Here is an 18015-nt window from a genome sequence, read left to right as displayed (position 1 = left end):
TCAGGATAATGATCTGTTAAAATAGTGGTTCTCAGCGGGGGGAAATTTTGTGACATTCTTGATTGTCACAATTGGGATGCCACCCTTCCTCCAACAAAGAATTAACTACCTGGTCCAACTGTCAGGGGTGCTGAGGTTGAGAAACACTGTCCTAACCCAAGTGATAAAAAATTTAAACACGGAACCTGTCCAGTTTCAGTATGTAAAGTCCAAAAACATAACAACCAGTCTCACTTTAAATACTTTTGTTGTTGTACCCCCCACACTCACCTTACTCCTTTGGCTATTTTCCTACAATTTATCAACAACTGTCCCAGATGGGCATTCTTCCGTTGCCCTCACGGCAGGATTTAACTTCACGCCTCTTTACAATAAAGGTATGCTGAGCAATCGTTAATCGACCACCCACCCTGGTCACTAATTAACTTGGAGGCTTAGAGCTGGTACTCACAGCTGGAATGGTTCCTTACGTATTTTCTGCAGCGCGTGGTTTGCCGTCTTTTTATATCAATCCATGTGTGTCATGTGAGAGTCTCTTTATTTCCAAAAGGCAGACTTTTCAGAAGTTTCTGATTTAATTCAGTATTGTCTGAGGTCAGGGTAGAGGGCGGCTCTAAACCCAGACCTGGGCTATGTTGTTTAGTGGATGGTCCCCCCCACATCCCAAAACCCTGAGTCAAGAACGCTGTCCATAGCAATGTAAGTATCAAGAAAGCTAAGCAGAGTCTGGCCAAGCGAAGAGCATGCTTTTGTTTTAGAAAATTGAGGTAACTGGAAGCAATAAAGAGATGCTGCTTTGTGATTAGAACAAACGCACCTTAGTTAACAATAATAACACATCCTGTCAATACAATCACTTTCATTTCAATGGCTGGTGATCAAAATTTCTTAAACACAAATATACCTGGAATGAATACTGAGGTGATTCTAAGCTCTAAGTTTAAAATTTAAAGATTATTTCTTCTCTCCCCTTCACAAAGGCTTTTTAGCTTCTCTGTTCTAGTGAGTTCCAACACAAATCATTCTTTATCTTTAATTAGCTCAATGTTAAGAGAGGGGCTTAAACTGTGTGACTGTGCTTTCAAAGATATATCAATTTAATGGATGTGATGCAGAATTTAATAACAAAGATACTCTCATTACTGCCTTGTTCATAATAGTAAAAAATTGAAAGCAACCCAGGGGGCCGACAATACTATGCAAACACAAGTAATGTAGAAGGATAGTTAACAGCACAGAGAAATGTCCTGGGTATATTGTTAAACAAGAAACAGGAGGTAAAAACTTAGCCATATTCTGTGAAATCTTTTTTTGCCAGACAAGCATTATATACATTTTAAAAAGACAAAGTATACATTTCAAAACGTAAGCCGTGATTGTTTCAAGGTGTTAGAATGACAGCTAATGATCATCTTCTTCTTTTTGCTTATTTATATTCTCCACATTTTCTACCTCAAATATGCAGTATTTGTGTGAGAATGAAAGAAAGAACACCATTTAACGATCTATTATTTGTGGTCATTAGAAGAGGGTTACCATCAATCTGGAATTGGTAAGGAGACACACTTTTCTAGAATGGTGCCCATTCTAGAAACAGGACATCCCTCTCCCCTTATTTAAGATTATGAGTTAAGAAACAAAATTTCAGGAAGTTTTGTCTAAAAGAAAAGCAACAACAACACACCTCCCAACCAGACCACATAAGGGTGAACGTTTCTCGCCCCGGACGGTGTGGCTGTTAGCTGAGCGTCGTACTGTGCACAGGTTGCCAGTTTGATTCTCGGTCAGGTCACATGCCCAGGTTGTGGGCTCCATCCCCAGGCAGGGGTGTGCAAGGGGCAGCCAATCGATGTTTCACTGTCACATGGATGTTTCTTTCTCTCCCTCTCCCTCTCCCTCTCTCTCTAAAAATCAATTTAAAAATATTTTTTTTTTTAAAAAAAGAGTGTGAACATTTCTAATGAAGTGATTCTCCAAAGGATGATGATAATTTGGTCCCTGCTGATGTGGAAAGTGAAATACGTTTGCCTGAATCCTGAACTACTCCCACATACTATACATGCTTATGGAAATGGAGTAAACATTTTCCGTATTCTTAGTAATTTATGGAAAGCTTACTCAAGTGAAAACTGTACGTTCCTATTCAGATGATCTGGTAAAATGTATTATGTCTTGCTTCTGCAAAGTATATTACCTTGCAATCTATATGTGAATCAATTTTCTAGTAAATTCAATTATAGGTGCCCAAGGGTAGATTATCCTTCCAGAGCTGCTTCATCTTCATTACTGATCGATTTTTAATCATCAGTGACGTCTAACCATTTAGGTTTGGATCTCTTTGTTTCCAGCTGCAAGCAAATGCTTATGTGTGTCAGGGCAACTCTTAATTAAAAGAAGCCTATGTCCATTATTTTGCAAGTAAACTGAAAAATAATCACCCCTTAATTTATAACTTTAAAAGGTCATAATTTACTTCTCTTAAATAAGGTTTCTTAAATAATAGTCCAATTTAGAAGAATATTGGAAGTAGCACAGTATTTCTTCTAAGAAAGGTCCATCCGATATCTTTGACCCTTGGCTGTCAGAGGTTGATGGACAGAAGCTGCACTTGGGAAGTGGTTGTGGGGTGTAAATGCCCCTTATTGCATTTCGGTGGAGCAAGATTTCCTTTCTCTGTCCTTTTGCGAGGCCATTTCTTTCCTTCTCTTCCTCACCCTCCTTCAGGGGAGGGCAGAGCAGGTAGCCCGGGTGAAACCTCCTCCTCTACCATCAGCCCAGCTTCCAGAGAGAAGTACAGGGCCCAGGGGATTTGTTAATTGGTGAATCTTCTTTGATTTCCTAAACCATGAACTGAAGGCTCTCATTAAAGAGCAAAATCTACCTCAACTTTATGAATCTAGGCCCACTTCACCCGTTTCCTACTTAAAACAAAAACAGGTTCTAATGATTATTTAATGAATCACTCAAGTAATGCATGAATTATGTTTCATGGAAATAATTCCGGTAGTATTGGATTATGTAGAGAAAAGAGTTTAACTCCTTTTAACCTCCCCCACAAAGACTATTCCTTCTGGAAATACCCACTGCTAAGAGTTTGAGGCACAGATTGCCAGGTTGAAAAAAATAAATAAATTTACATGTATGTTACTACACACCCCTGCACACTCTCATTTATTTTCACACGTATGGAATGATACCATCCTAAACTATACTATACATATTGCTCTGGCTTGCTTTTTCCAATAATGGGAAATGTACATATTTCCATACCAGTACATAAGAACTACCTTATTCTTTTTAACTGTTACACACAATATTCATAGTATGGGTATATCATAATTTACTTGACCATATTCCTGTTAATGGACCGAGTCTAATTTTTAGCTTTTATAAACAACATGACACTGAATAGCTTTGTACCTATATTCATGAACACACGTGTAGTATTCCTTAAGAATAAATTTCTAGAAGTTGAATTGCTGGGTCACAGGCTATTTGTACTTACCATTTTCATTAAAAACTGTTAATTTGTTCTCCCACCTATCCCAAACTAAATATTGTCACTCTCTTAAATTTCTGCTATCAGATGGGCAAATGTCGTATCTTCCTGTTGTTTTCATTATTATTATTTTTTTTTATCAATAGTGAGGTTATTGGCCTTTGCCTTTCTTTTTCTACTATTTACCTTTTTTTTTTTTTTATTGATTAAGGTATTACAAATGTGTCTTTATCCTGCCCATTGTTCCTACTTTACCTTTTTTCTACTGAGTTGTTGGATTTTTGACTTATAGGACCACTTTTTTATATTAATTAATCCTCTGTTAGCTACATATATTGCGAGTTACCTTTTCCTAGTCTTTCAACTGTGTTTATGGTGGAAATTTTCTTTCAGTCTTTTTAGTTTTAGAGAAGGCAGGCTGGCCCTAGCTGGTTCGGCTCAGTGGACAGAGCACCGGCCTGTGGACTGAAGATCAAGGGCACATGCACGGGTTGCTGGCTCGATCCCCAGTAGGGGGAGTGCAGGAAGCTGGTGATTAATGATTTTCTCTCATCATTGATGTTTCTCTCCCTCTCTCCCTCTCCCTTCCTCTCTGAAAACAAACAAACAAAAACAAAAGAAGGTAGACTGATTTTACAGGAAGTAGAGGCAAGATCATATATCTGGAAAGCCTTTAGGATAGAAGTCAATTGAACATACAGAGAAACTACAAATACCAAGGAACAAAATGTCCGCCAGCCTGAATTTTCCTACCTTGCACTGCACAGTTGCAGCAACTAAAAAAAAAATTTTAAATATATTTTTATTGATTTCAGAGAGGAAGGGGAAGAGAGAGAGAGAGAGATAGAAACATCAATGATGAGAGGGAATCATTGATGGGCTGCACCGAGCCCACAACCCAGGCATATGCCCTTGACCGGATTCGAACCTGGGACCCTTCAGTTCTCAGGCTGACACTCTATCCACTGAGCTAAACCTGAGCAACGAAAAATTTTTAAAAAGGCTCTACCAACTCTAATTCAATAACCTGTCCAATGGCGCATTATGTTATATTTCCTTCTATAAACACTTTCTCTCCACTTCCAGGCTCCTCAGCCTAAAAAGAATTTATTTTTTCTTGCTCGAAGTCAAAATGGAACCCTTGAACAAGTGGCTGGGTTGGGTGTGGGGCTGGGCTTGGGGGAGGCTCCAGCAATCCTGAGTTAGATGTGATATCCCTTTGGCTCCACCACAATGGAGGCTATCCTTTGGGAAGTGCCTTATTTAAACCTTTAAAAATGATTATAAGATGAACAATGCTTATTATAAATAGGTTAGGGTGGCTATATCTTTTGTGCAGTGAAAGTAGCCAATCCTTACAGCTTGGTGCATACCCTTTCCATGTTCTAATTCAGACCACTAAGATCCCGGGTTGTAATCTACAGCTGTCATTTTTTCCCTATAGTTCTTAATTTGAGGAAGTAGGGGGCGGGGTCACAGATCCCTCTAAAAAGCTGATGGAAAGTTATGAGTTCTCTCCCCAGAGAAATGAATATAAATACTGCCTACTAGGAAGAGCCAGGGCACTCAAGGTCATGTGAGGCCATTGGAAAATGCTGGCCTGGTGAACTCAACCAGCTCGTGCTAATCTCTAAGCATGCCTTTCTCCACTTTGAGCTTGCTGCACTCAGTGTCAGGCCTGCTCTAGGGACTCCGGGATGATTCCTGTCGCTGTCATGAGGTGGTTTCATCTGTACCAGTCAGAACTACCCCTCCGCCCCCATATTTTTTGGAATGGTGAGGATTTATAAGATGTTCATGAGGTTCCACTCAATAACAGCCTTCCCCTGGCAATCCTGTGTTCCTTTTCAAAATATAGTCAGTCTGTGAAGCAAAACCATGCTCTTATGAAGCTGGGCTGCCTATTTTTATCCACCCCATTTTCTGAAATGCCTTGTTGCCACTTCTCTGATTAGGGTTCTAGTCACACAGGAGACACTCAAGGCTCATGGATAAAGACCAATCAAGCCTTTGAAAGACAAACTCAACTCCTTCAATAGTGGAAACGGTTACACTTTACTATGAACATGAGCAGAATAACATCTGTTTAGGAAATTAGTTACGCGACAGCAAAATGCTGAGACTTGGAAAAGATACAAAATTAAAATCCTTGAGCAAGAAAAGATCACCATCAGCTACAATGTCCTTTTTTTTAAACTCTTCATTAAGCGCTGGAGATGGTGAGTCTAGGGAGAAAGACATACAGGGCTGCCATTGCATAAGGGTGTACAGTTTGTGCGCAATAGGAACACTCAGCCCAGGGGGGGAATAGGGCTAAAATGTAGCCCCAAGACGATAGCACCTGCTGAATCTGCCTAAAGGGGGTGCCCTTTTCTAATTCTCACAAGGCACCAGAATTTGGCAGTTGGTCCGGAAGACGGCTACCATTCTTTAGTTTAACCTGTTTGTACTGAGTCAAACTGTTCTTCCTTGCGATCTAATCTGGTTTGCAGTTCATGCTATACGCCAGGTGTTCATAAACTTTACCGAGCATCAGACTCATCTGGAGGGCTTATTAACACAGATTGCTGGCCTGTACCCCAGTGTACCTGATTCTGTAGGTGTAGGGCAGGGCCTGAGAACCTGAATTTCCAACAAGTAACCAGGGGATGCTGATGTTATTGGTCCAGGGACTTCACTTTGAGAACCAGGCTATGAGCTACAGGCAAGGGTTGTTTTTTGTGTTTGTTTTTACTTTGGACCTTGTCCATGTTTACTAACGACAGCCTCCCGGACTCTGTACAGGCCAAAGAAAAAGAAGCAACTTCAGGTACCCCCAAACTGAAGGACTCTCCTGGTAGACGTTTGGCTTCGGTGCCAGGGACACGCCCATTTGCCTGAAAGGCCCACAGTCCCCAGCATTACTGTGAATAAGAGGCTCAAAAGACACTCTGTGGGCAGGGCCATTTCCACCCATTGGACTTGAGGGTCTGCGTCTGTGCAATGAAGGAGCCACTGTTTTGCTGGCAAGCAGCTCAGACGCGGGACGATGCCAGCAGTCACTTACACGAAATGGATGGGGTGGTTCTCAGACCCCTTGCTGCGTGAAAAGGCTGCCTGTTTGGTTAGGGCTAGGATTGTGTATACTGGGGGTAGAGACCTTTTCTAGGGAGTACACGGCACCCTGATGAACGGCACATCCATGAACCCACATGCTGCTTTTCTGCACTCAGATACAGAAAAGGCTTTTTGTCAACAGGCCCCTGGAGTTCTGTCTCCACCGAGCCCACCTGAAGTAAACAGATAGGTGTTCTCTGTGAGGTCTCTAGAGGACCGGAGACCTCCAGGTTCCTTCGATGTATTATTCTACCTTTGGGCCCCTGTAAAAGTCTGAGATTTTTCTGTTTTTGGATTAAAAGTATTTTAGTCTTCCTTACCCCAGTCGATCCTCATCCTCCACCCTCCAGCAGATCACTTACTGGAGGCCCACCCACAAGTTTTCCTCTTTCCGTATCGTCTCTACTCAAGCCCTTCCCTGATTGGTAGGCTGGCAGTGTTTTGTCCTCTGAACCAGGACCCAGCTGCCCTGTTTGATGCCGAGCTTTCTTAAAAGTCCATGCTGGCACCCCTGGCACTAGAGAGACGTCTACTGATGTGCCCAAAGTGGCAGATATTTGGTCCTTCGGGTCCCCTTCACTTGCCAACCTCCTTATCAGTTTGGGCCTGTTGTTCTGTGAACATCCTTTTGATATCCCTTGTGTAGGCGGTAAGGAAACCATAAGCCTGGAGGAATCCAAGTTGGGATTTACCAGTTCTTCACCTTTTTTGGGGTCTATGCTCCCTCTAAGAATCTGAGAAAAGCTCCCCAGAAAAATACAACCGGAAAGATTGGTTTAAAGATCAGGGGAAGTAACCACAGGAGACGTACCCCCTGCCTCACAAAAGACAACCACAGACAGGTCTCAAGAAGACACACGACCATGAGCTGAGCCAGCCCACGGGCCACAGGTGGCGGCATGCTGGGGGTTGTGTTAAGTGGTGATCTTCCAAAAGAATCTCTTCTAGGAAGATGCATTTGTTCTTCAGAAGATGCAGAACTGGGAACAATTGCAAAAAATAAAAAGCCCTTCCTTGGCCTACAAAACCATGTTTCTAAAAAAAATGTGGCTCAAAAACAGCAAACCACATTACTGGCGATCCCTGTCTTTCTCCATTCAGTCCACCCTCTCCTTTCACATGAAGTTTGATACCTTCTGTTCTGAAGAGGGAACTGGTGGAACAGTGACAGAAAAGCACCAGAATGCAACCGCGCTTACACTCAGAACAGATCCGGTGACTTAGGATAAGGCCAAGGAGAAGGGCGCCTCATTAGATAATCAGATCTAACCCAAGCCACCAACTGGGCGTGTTTGTTTCTATTTAAAGTCAAGGACACTAGTGTCTGATGACTGTTCCTGGGACTGGAGAGGATTCTCGTGGGTAAAATGACGGTGCAGAGGATCTGGGGAGGGTGCCCCATCCATCATTTACTGGAAATGAGCACAACTTGCTAAACTCTTCCCAAATCATGTTAAAACAAAAAAAGAAAGAAAAAAGGAAAAAGGCCAAAACAATAGCCTTAGGATTAAGGGGGCATCTAGGCCTCTGCCCTTGAACTCTTGCCGAATCCTTGTTTTGTGTGAGGGAGCATTTCAAGTGATCTGTGAATCAAAGGACGACATTCACCTGGTATGATACTTGAGACAGCTTTGATCTTGAAGTTTGGTATAAATTAGGATGAGACTGAAACCCATCCCACAGGGAATTATGGAGTCCTATATGCAAGTCAAGTCAGCAAGCATCAAACATACTGACTGAGGTCCCACTTCCTCAACACCTAAGTACTGTAGTTATTTTAGATCAGGCTTCTATCATTACATTTTTCCTCATTATGTTCGTGAACAGTGCTGTTTCCAATACAGGAAGCAGTAGCCCTGCCTTTGTTGATGTCTTTCTAGGTAGCGTTTAAAGCCAGATGGACTGAAATCCCAAATCAATGTGTAATGAAACTGACCTACAAGTTATTTCGGGGAAGTTGACTTACCATACCACTCATCAACCCATGCGAAAGCCTGTCGATGTCCAATCAGCAGGATATCTCGGACCACCTAAAAAAGTAAAAGAAGGAGGTTGAAATAATACCATGTTTGATTACAACTACCTGGAAAAGAGATCATTCCCAGTTTTAGGAATCCTGGCATTATAAATGTCTCCATCCCTCTGTCCCTATGGGAGGACAAGGACAGGACATGCACAGGTATTGTACTTGCTCACTCTCAGCCCTTTCCACGGTGGGCATGTCCTTGGTGTATGTAAATTAATGTCCGTCTTATTTGGAAGTCGGGCTGGAGGTGTGTACAAACCAATGAGAATGACTTGGCAGTCACGTGGAAATGACTGGAATGCATCTCCAGGCGAATCACCTTGAGATTTCTCTCTTCGTTTACCTTTACCGAAAACAGGCTCTACTTTTCATGTGTAGAGGGTGTGTCTCACTGGCGCCAAGAGGTCATACATGTTAGAAATCAAGAGTTTTTCTGGGAAGCAGGTCTCTTAATAAAGAGTGCTCTTAATAAAGAGCACTTAACACTCTTCTCTGATGAAATATCTTAAATATTAAAATAATTGAAGCGCCCTACCTGGTTTGGCTCAGTGGATAGAGCATTGGCCTGCGGACCAAAGGGTCCCTGGTTCAATTTCAGTCAAGGGCACATACCTTGATTGCAGGCTCCTCCCCAGTCTGGGCCCTGGTCAGGGCTCATGCAGGAGGCAACCAATAGATGTGTATTTCTCAGTCTTTCCCTCTCTCTTCCACTCTCCCTAAAAATCAGTGGAAAAATATCCTTGGGTGAAGATTAAAAAAAAAATAAAATAAAATAAAACAAACAAATAAGCAATTGAAGGTGTGGGATACAAGATGCATAAATTTCTTTCTGGGCTTGACTTTCACGTAATAGGAGGGGCGGGGGGAGCAAGAGTAATAAACTATTAGCGAAATAAATGGAATAAGACACCCGAAGTAGAACAGAACGGCAATGATAAGCTTGTCTTGTGGCCATTATGTGTCACCATCAGAACGAAACTGTTTCTGATGGTGACACATAATGGCAACAGGAGACAAAGAAAAATAATATAGACACAGTTTGTGTGTGAGTAGCCCTATTTATGTGCTTTTAATTCATGGTATTATTTTTTTGTCCTCCACAAATACTCCTTTTTAAAAAGTTTCTTGGACACTCATGCTCTCCTTCTGACATTCCTTTCTGACTGCCGAACAAATCCAGCAATTGTCTAAACCAGGGGTGGGCAAACTTTCTGACTCGAGGGCCACAACGGGATCTTAAACTGGACCGGAGGGCCGGAACAAAAGCATGGATGGAGTGTTTGTGTGAACTAATATAAATTCAAAGTAAACATCATTACATAAAAGGTACGGTCTTTTTTTTTTTTTAGTTTTATTCATTTCAAACGGGCTGGATCCAGCTCGCGGGCCGTAGTTTGCCCACGGCTGGTCTAAAAACCTCTCATGGAAGGTTTGAGCATTTTTCAATAAGTGAAGGATTTTAATTTCAGTGAATTTGCAGAAACAAGGGAAGCATTTATCAGAAAGTGTTTATTATTCCAGGCCTCTGGGTAGCTAGTGAGGCTTAAGGAGGAAACGTAATGAAAATAAGAAATTTTCGTGAAGCTGAACATACTTGAGTGCCGAGTGTGTCAAATTCATGGAAATCAAAAGAACAGCATCGAGGCATCAGTAAATAGACCCTATTACGTTAAGCACAACACAGCTGTCTGCTTGGAAACAGGAACTCAATAATGTGCTAATAGCTCGCTTTCAAACATTTCTTCCCCTTAACTGTGAAAAGATTCTTAAAAAAAACAAAGGTGTTCAGAGAAAGGCGCCCATGCAAATGCTGGCCTCAGACACTCATTAGCAACTCATGTGCCAGAGCAGGTGTGTGCTGGGCATTGGTCGCACTGCATTCCATTTGGACGTGGGCAATGGGAATGCCTACGCCAGAGTGTGATTCTTACAGGTGTTTTAAAGAAGCAGATTCTCAAAACTAGCCCAAGTCAACTGTGAGAAAAGAAACACAATGAGCGCTGTTGTAAAGAAAAGGGGGTAACGCCCTGACCTGTTTGGCTCAGTGGATAGAGCGTCGGCCTGCGGACTGAAGGGTCCCAGGTTCGATTCCGGTCAAGGGCATGTACCTTGGTTGCGGGCACATCCCCGGTAGGGGGTGTGCAGGAGGCAGCTGATCGATGTTTCTCTCTCATCGATGTTTCTGACTCTCTATCCCTCTCCCTTCCCCTCTGTAAAAAATCAATAAAATATATTTAAAAAGAAAAGGGGGTGAGGGGACATTGTAGGAAGTCACAGCCTGAGATAGACACAGAGCGGAGGCTGGGAGATATCCACCCTGGGAGCCCTGACTGTCTTCCTGCTTAATAACTGGGACACAGCAGGATGACAGGAGGCCCCAGAACTTGATTTCTAGGTGTCTTGCTCGGCTCCCTCCTCTGGTTGGGCAGAATGGGTTCTGAGGCTCAGCAGATCGGCACCCTTCTCTGCCTCAAATTTGTTCAGAGTCTGTGATAATCATGAGCCCAAGGTCAGTCTATTCCTTGGACCTAATTTTAAGATTTACAATTTTTTATGGTCAATTAGGTCCCCTATTTTACTGTCAATTGTCCCCCGTAGACAAATCCATCTAAGTAACAGAAAGCTCAGCACATTAAGTTTAAATTCCAACACCTCCAAAAGAATTTCAGAAAGCCTTTTTTTTTTTTTTTTTATCAGTTTTTAAGCGGAAAAACAAACACATACCCAGCCTAGCTGGAATGCAGAGACAATGTGGGTAGTATTTATTTTTAGGGAGATGGAAAGAGTTACAAAGGGCAGTGTTCAACACTACATTTCCTTCTCCTCCCCCCTCCCCCCATGAGGATAGGGGTCATGTTAGAAATCCCTAAAAAATAAATCATTAGGTCGATGTTTCTCTCTCATCGATGTTTCTAACTATCTCTCTCCTTTCCTCTCTGTGAAAACTCAATAAAATATAAAAAAAAAAAAAAAAAAAAAAAAAAAGAAGTGAAATCTGTATTTTGAGATTGTTCACAATTCTTTGTTGACAGAATTATATGAGCAGAAATTCTGCAGTGCACCATCTAATGGGACTCCCGGGATTTCTTGTTCTGTCTCTTGGGGTGCCTTCTGCATTCAGATGGTGCCTCAGGGGTCTACATTTGCAGGACCTTTAGAGTTAGAATTATCCTTGGGGAGTGCACATGCAGATAAGCCCTGTGCCTCTGCCTGCAACCCAAGTACCAAGTATAAGTACCTGTGCTTGGAACTAGATTAGCCCAATGCCAAAGGGAGAAGTATGTGGTGTTTTTAACTTTTTTAAAAAAAATTTTTCAATTACAGTTTGCATTCAGCATTTTTTTGTACTAGTTTCAGGTGTACAGCATAGTGGTTACACAATCATAAGCTTTACAAAGTGATCCCCCTGATATTTTCAGTACCCACTTGGCACCATACATAGTTATTACACTACTGTTGCCTACACCCCCCATGCTGTACCTTATATCCCCATGACTATTTTGTTAACTACCAACTTGTACTTCTTAATCCCTTTCACCCAGCCCTACCCACCCTCCTGATCTCTGTGTCTCTAAGTCTGTTCCTATTTTGTTCATTTATTTTGTTCTTTGGATTCCACATATGAATGAAACCATATGGTATTTGTCTTTCTCTGTCTGGCTTATTTCATTTAGCGCCATACCCTCTAGCTCCATCCATGCTGTCGCAAATGTAAGAGTTCATTCTTTTTGATGGCTGAGTAATATTCCACTGTTTATGTAGGTACCATAGCTTTTTTATCCACTTGTCTATTGATGGGCACTTGGGTTGCTTCCATGCAGGGTACGTGTTTTGAACATCCACCTTCCTGAATACACTCACACAACAGACGTGGAGGTACAGGATAGGAGATGGTGTAAAATACCTATCAGTGGAAGAAAATGAAACCTGAATGTAAAATGCCTGTTCAGGAAAACAGGGTTGCCTCGATGCAGTTACCTGGTGTTGGCTCAGCGCCTGTGCATCTGTCATACATCACTCACTCCAGCTTACCGTAAAGACAGGTACGTGTTCCAAGGCTCAGGATCTGCTCTTCGTTCACTTACCTTGTGTACAAACTGTTCCACTCTGGTCTGGAGCCCCCAGACCTCAAACTTCACAGTCACCAGCTTGTAGGAACACATGATGGGCTGATGACTATCTCTCCAGCCTTCCCGTAACTGACCCCGTCCTGTCTTCTCTGACTTGAAGTGTTTAGGATCCTGGAAAAAATATACCAAAGAAATGGTAACTTAGGAGTGAAGCTAAGTGAAGGAAGCTTTTCACCAAAGGCCACACTGTAAAATTCCATTTATATGAAATATCCAAAATAGGCAAATTATGGAGAAAGAAAGTAGATTAGTGGCTAGGGGATGGGTATAGTACAGGGAATGGCTGTTATGGAGACAAAGTTTCTTTTGGGGGTGATAAGAATGTTCTAAAATTAGATTTAAGGGGATGGCTCAAAACTCTGTGAGTGTGCTAAAAACCATTGAACTGAACACTTTGAATGGGTGAACTCTCTGGTGTGTAAATTATCTATATATATAAAAGCCTAAGTGACCATTATGACGGAAGGACCGGTTGCTATGACACGCACTGATCACCACGGGCAGATGCTCAATGCAGGAGCTGCCCGCCTCCTGCAGCCCTGATTGCCGATGGGGCCTACTGGCCAACCTTCTGGTCCCTTCCCCCAGCTGGCAGGCCCTGATCGCCTGATTGGGACCGAACCCCGGGTTGGGCTGGGGAACTGGGGGTGGTGGTGGCAGATGCAGGTGGTGAGGGAAGGAGGAGGGGGGAGACAGGGAACCTGATTGGCCATGCCTAGGGACCCCACCTATGCACAAATTTCATGCACCAGGCCTCTAGTATATCAATAAAACTGTGAGAGATATATAAATGCAATAAAAAGTGTTATAAGTTGACCACGGGCAGATGCTCAATGCAGGAGCTGCCCGCCTCCTGCAGCCCTGATTGCCGATGGGGCCTACTGGCCAACCTTCTGGTCCCTTCCCCCAGCTGGCAGGCCCTGATCGCCTGATTGGGACCGAACCCCGGGTTGGGCTGGGGAACTGGGGGTGGGTGGTGGCAGATGCAGGTGGTGAGGGAAGGAGGAGGGGGGAGACAGGGAACCTGATTGGCCAGGCCTAGGGACCCCACCTATGCACAAATTTCATGCACCAGGCCTCTAGTATATCAATAAAACTGTGAGAGATACATAAATGCAATAAAAAGTGTTATAAGCTACCTCAGTAGGATTTTTCAGTGTGTAAATCAATAAAATATATTTAAAAAAAAAAGTGTTATAAGTTACCTCAGTAGGATTTTTCAGTGTGTGCTCTGGCTCTGGGTTTGCTGACATCGCTGCATAAATTAATATTATAATAGTCATCATCCTAAGCCCCTGTTTACTAAATGTACACTGTGGGCATAGTATAGAAGCAGGTATCACACATGCTCCCCCCTGACCTGATTTCTTGTCCTGAGGGTGTTAACGGCATCGGCTGTGTGTGTGGCCTGTGTGTGGTCGCGGAAAACTTCCCTTCATGCAGAGAACAGACTCAGCTCTACTTGGACACCTCTATTCCCTGACCTCCTGCCAGGGTCCCTCCTAATTTGCATCGGTTGCAGGAAAGTGGTGGGCCTGGGGGCAGGAAGGGACCAGAGTGGGGCAAATATATAATTAATGGAATAGAAAATTGACAAAAGAGGTTCCAGAAGTGGGGGAGGAAAGAGAACACATACAAGCATCCCAGAGGAGTAAGTGGTTCTGTGAAGAGAGGGCGTGGGGATCTTGAGAGTGGGTAGCATGTTTGAATCTTTGGTACCAGCGTTGCCAAGCTATATTTTTATTACCCGAACCAAGCCAGAAACTGGCACTGAAATGATATGCACAGACCCAGAATGACAGACCTATGAAAAAGGCATAAGCATAGGGTCTGGCCCTTAGCAAGTACTCCATTCATGTAAACCATGATTGCACCCCTCAAGACAGTCATTGAAGACTTTGAGTAAAGTATCCAACCCTACAGTCCAGGGCAGAGACAGCAATGCCTTCTAAAGCCCCTGCAGTTTGCGGTAAAATATTTGATGTTCAAGGCCAGGAACGAATTCCTGCCTGCCTATGTCCCTATGCCACATAAAGCCATTAAGAATAAAAAGAGAATAATAGAGCAAGAGATGTATCAACAGGGAGACTATGGTAGACAATCTCCAAACATGGTGGCCATCAATTCCTTCCCTCACCGTACAGGCATGCTGTTCCTGTCACCAATGAGAGAGGCCTTCTGCCCTCCCCTGGAACCTAGACTGGCCTTTGACTTGCTTTGACCAATGCAATGTGTCAGAAGAGACACTGTGTCGTTCAGGTCATGCTAACGTATGTTTCAGACTTAAGAATAAAGCGAGACTCCACAGATCACACAGGAACACTGGTGGATTGAATTTCCAAAGCAGCAAAGAACCGAGGGGCCCCACGATTCAAATTTCAGTTCTGAGTAAGACAGGAAAGGTTCTGCCTGCACAGAGAATTAGGTAGATGCTGAAATCCAGGTGAGGTTCCTGATCGCGCCACAAAATTACAAAATTTTATTCGGATATTGCCAAATAGGGTTTTAGGAAAGGGCTAGATGGAAATAAGAAGTGCACAGTATTTTTAGAATAGGCTTTTTAAGGTGGATGTGATAATTTGGTTGCATGTCCCCGATTTTATGGATAAGGATGCCAAGGCCTGAGAGACATGAAATATTTTGTGCTGGGTAACAGGTTGGGGACTAGAATCCCAGCCTCCCCTAGTTCTAGCCCACTGTTCTTTCCACTACATTTACTTTTAGTACTACACAGGGAAAGGGTGTTTTTATTACAGCCAGATGCCAAAGAAGCAATGCATAGTTGGGCTTTTTATGGCAACAGTGGGCTGATTTTTTGCAAGTCTGAAATCATATCTACAGCCACTGGTTTAATCTAGGAAATCTCAGACGTGGCTACAATGAGGAGTTCACGTCCGAAGAGCTGGAGGGAGGTAAGGGAGAGGACACCAGAGGGCTCTTTTAATGAAAACTCAAGATCAGAAATGAACATCCAATTGAATGCCTTTGAATGAAGATGAGAAAAACATGTATAACCTGAAATATTCTGATCTCCAACTTTTCTCCCTTTTCCCATTCAGAGCCCATTGCCTCCAACTCTCACTCCCTCACCCCAATACCCATTCCTCTTGAAATCATTTTCAACTCTCATTTTCTCACTTCAGTTTGTGAACATAAATATGTAAATTGCCCATTTACACACCAATTGACCTTTCTTTGCAACCTTTAAACATTTTGTATTTTTAAAATTTCTGATCAGTGTTTCTATAGCTACTACAATCTTGGGTCCTGATTCAAACTCTGTTATTTCACCTTTTTTTTTCTTTGAGAGAGATAGAGAGGGAGAGAGAGGAAAAGAGAGAGAGAGTGGGAGAAAGGGGGAGAGAAACATCAATGATGCCTGGCCAGCGTGGCTTAATGGTTGAACGTCAACCTATGAACCAGGAGTTTATGGTTCCATTCCCGGTCAGGGCACATGCCCGGGTTGCGGGCTTGATCCCCAGTGTGGGGTGTGTAGAAGGCAGTTGACCAATGATTCTCTCTCATTATTGATGCTTCTTTTTAAATTTTTTTTAATTGATTTCAGAGAAGAAGGGAGAGAGAAAGAGAAATCTATTGCCTCCTGTGTGTCCCAACTGGGAATCAAACCCACAACCCTTTCTGTATATGGACAATGCTCCAACCAACTGAGCCACACCAGCCGGGCATCCAGGTTTCCTTATTTTAAAACAAGGTTTATAAACCTCCACCATTACCTCTGATGCTACAAATATCCTGGACCTTCCCACACTTTGGTTTCAGGGTTTGGCCTATTTTAAAAGGACATAAAGTTTGACTTTAGTGTGATAGAGAGATTACACATCTGGGACCTCCTGGATCTCAATCCAGTGCAACCAGAAAATACAGTGCAAGCTCTCCGTAGTGGGTTGCAGGTACCACCCCCCCCCCCCCACTTCCTCACAAAGACATGTCCTAGTCCTCACCACCAGTAACTACGGATGTGATCTTATTTGGGGAAAAAAGGTCCTTGCAGATGTAATGAAGCTAAAGATCTCCAAATGAGACATCCTAGATTAAGAGGGTGGGTTCTACATCCTTCTAAGGTGTCCTTCTAAGAAACAGAAATGGAGACGACAAGGAGAAGAGGCACATGCTGTCGGAGGCAGAGATGGGAGGCATATAGCCACAAACCCAGGAGCCACCAGAAGCTGGAAGAGGTAAGAAAGGATTCTTCTCTAGAGCCTCGTCTTGATTTCGGGCTCTGGCCTCAGAGCTGTGAGAGAAACCCTGGGGGGAGGTTGGCCTTGCACAAGGCTAACCTCACCCCCTGCTTCCGATGTAACTGGTCTTGGTGGGTCTGGGCATCTAGCTCCCCACGTGAACTGAAGGCACCGCCAAGGTCAAGCCATTGCTCCAAGAGACAATGTTCTCTCAGGGCTGCCTGCCTCCAGGCCTGGGCTCCCACTCTTCACCCTGTCGAGAGGATGGTCCCCTCTGAAGTTCGGGCACCGTCTGTCAGAGGAGAGGCAGTCTCGTCATCTGCAGGGTGGTGTCAGTGTCGGCTCCCTTGTGGGATTGTTGTGAGGCTTCAACTGGATAATGTAGGCAACGTCCCCATCCAGCACCCGAAGGATGGTGTGTGATAGGCAGCAGACACCCCAGAGAGATAAGAAACATCCTCGAGAGAGACTGTAATGCAATTTCCTCAGATCTTATTAAGTTCCTCGAAAGAAGGCAGCAGGGCTGTCGAAGACTGCAGGATGGTTATTACTCTACTGCTATCCTGGGGTCCAGTGGACAGGGAAATGCTAGTAAGCGCAGCAGAAACAGGCCTGCCTGCCACCATCATGCAGGTGTCCTTGCGCCAGCGAAAGGCTGGTGGGCGCTCCCACTTTCTGGAAGCTGTCACCTGCCAGTGTCCATAGAACGGTGGTGGCAGAAACCCCCAGAGAAGGGCTTTTGCTTGCTGGACACTACGACTAGGCTCCAGGCCAAGGACAAGGGATAGTCTCCAGTCTCAGGACCAATTCCTTTCTCTCTGTCCCCCGTTTCAGTGGCAGGTTCCAAGATGACAAAGCACATTGCCCCACTGCAGGCTGCTGCCTTAGGGCGTGATGCCCCCAATTTCCCTGGGGCTCCGCAACCACATGGTGGTACTCGCAGGAGCCAAGCCAGGAGCGTGCCTGGTGGGAACACACTGGGCAGCTGTCTCCCAACAGCCCGATGGGCCAGTCTTGAAGCCAGACAGAGTTTGAGCATCTTGGGGGTTTCTTAAGAGCTTTCCT

General features: G+C 43.8%; 1 protein-coding gene across 4 annotated transcripts in view; it reads right to left on the bottom strand.

Annotated features, from left to right (window-relative positions):
* Positions 1 to 18015, bottom strand: part of PITPNC1 (phosphatidylinositol transfer protein, cytoplasmic 1) — a 262521-nt gene that overhangs the window by 9036 nt on the left and 235470 nt on the right. For all 4 annotated transcript variants that reach the window (XM_006776677.2, XM_006776678.2, XM_006776676.2 and 1 more), the window contains 2 exons: positions 12707 to 12862; positions 8562 to 8625 (listed from right to left, as the gene is read on the bottom strand). In XM_006776677.2, the coding sequence (XP_006776740.1) occupies positions 8562 to 8625; positions 12707 to 12862 (220 nt within the window). The remainder of the gene's footprint in view (positions 1 to 8561; positions 8626 to 12706; positions 12863 to 18015) is intronic.

This window comes from Myotis davidii, unplaced genomic scaffold (genome assembly GCF_000327345.1).
Source record: "Myotis davidii unplaced genomic scaffold, ASM32734v1 scaffold69, whole genome shotgun sequence".
Lineage (NCBI taxonomy): Eukaryota > Metazoa > Chordata > Mammalia > Chiroptera > Vespertilionidae > Myotis > Myotis davidii.
The sequence above is the reverse complement of the archived record's forward strand: the minus strand, read 5'-3'. Positions and strand labels throughout refer to the sequence as shown.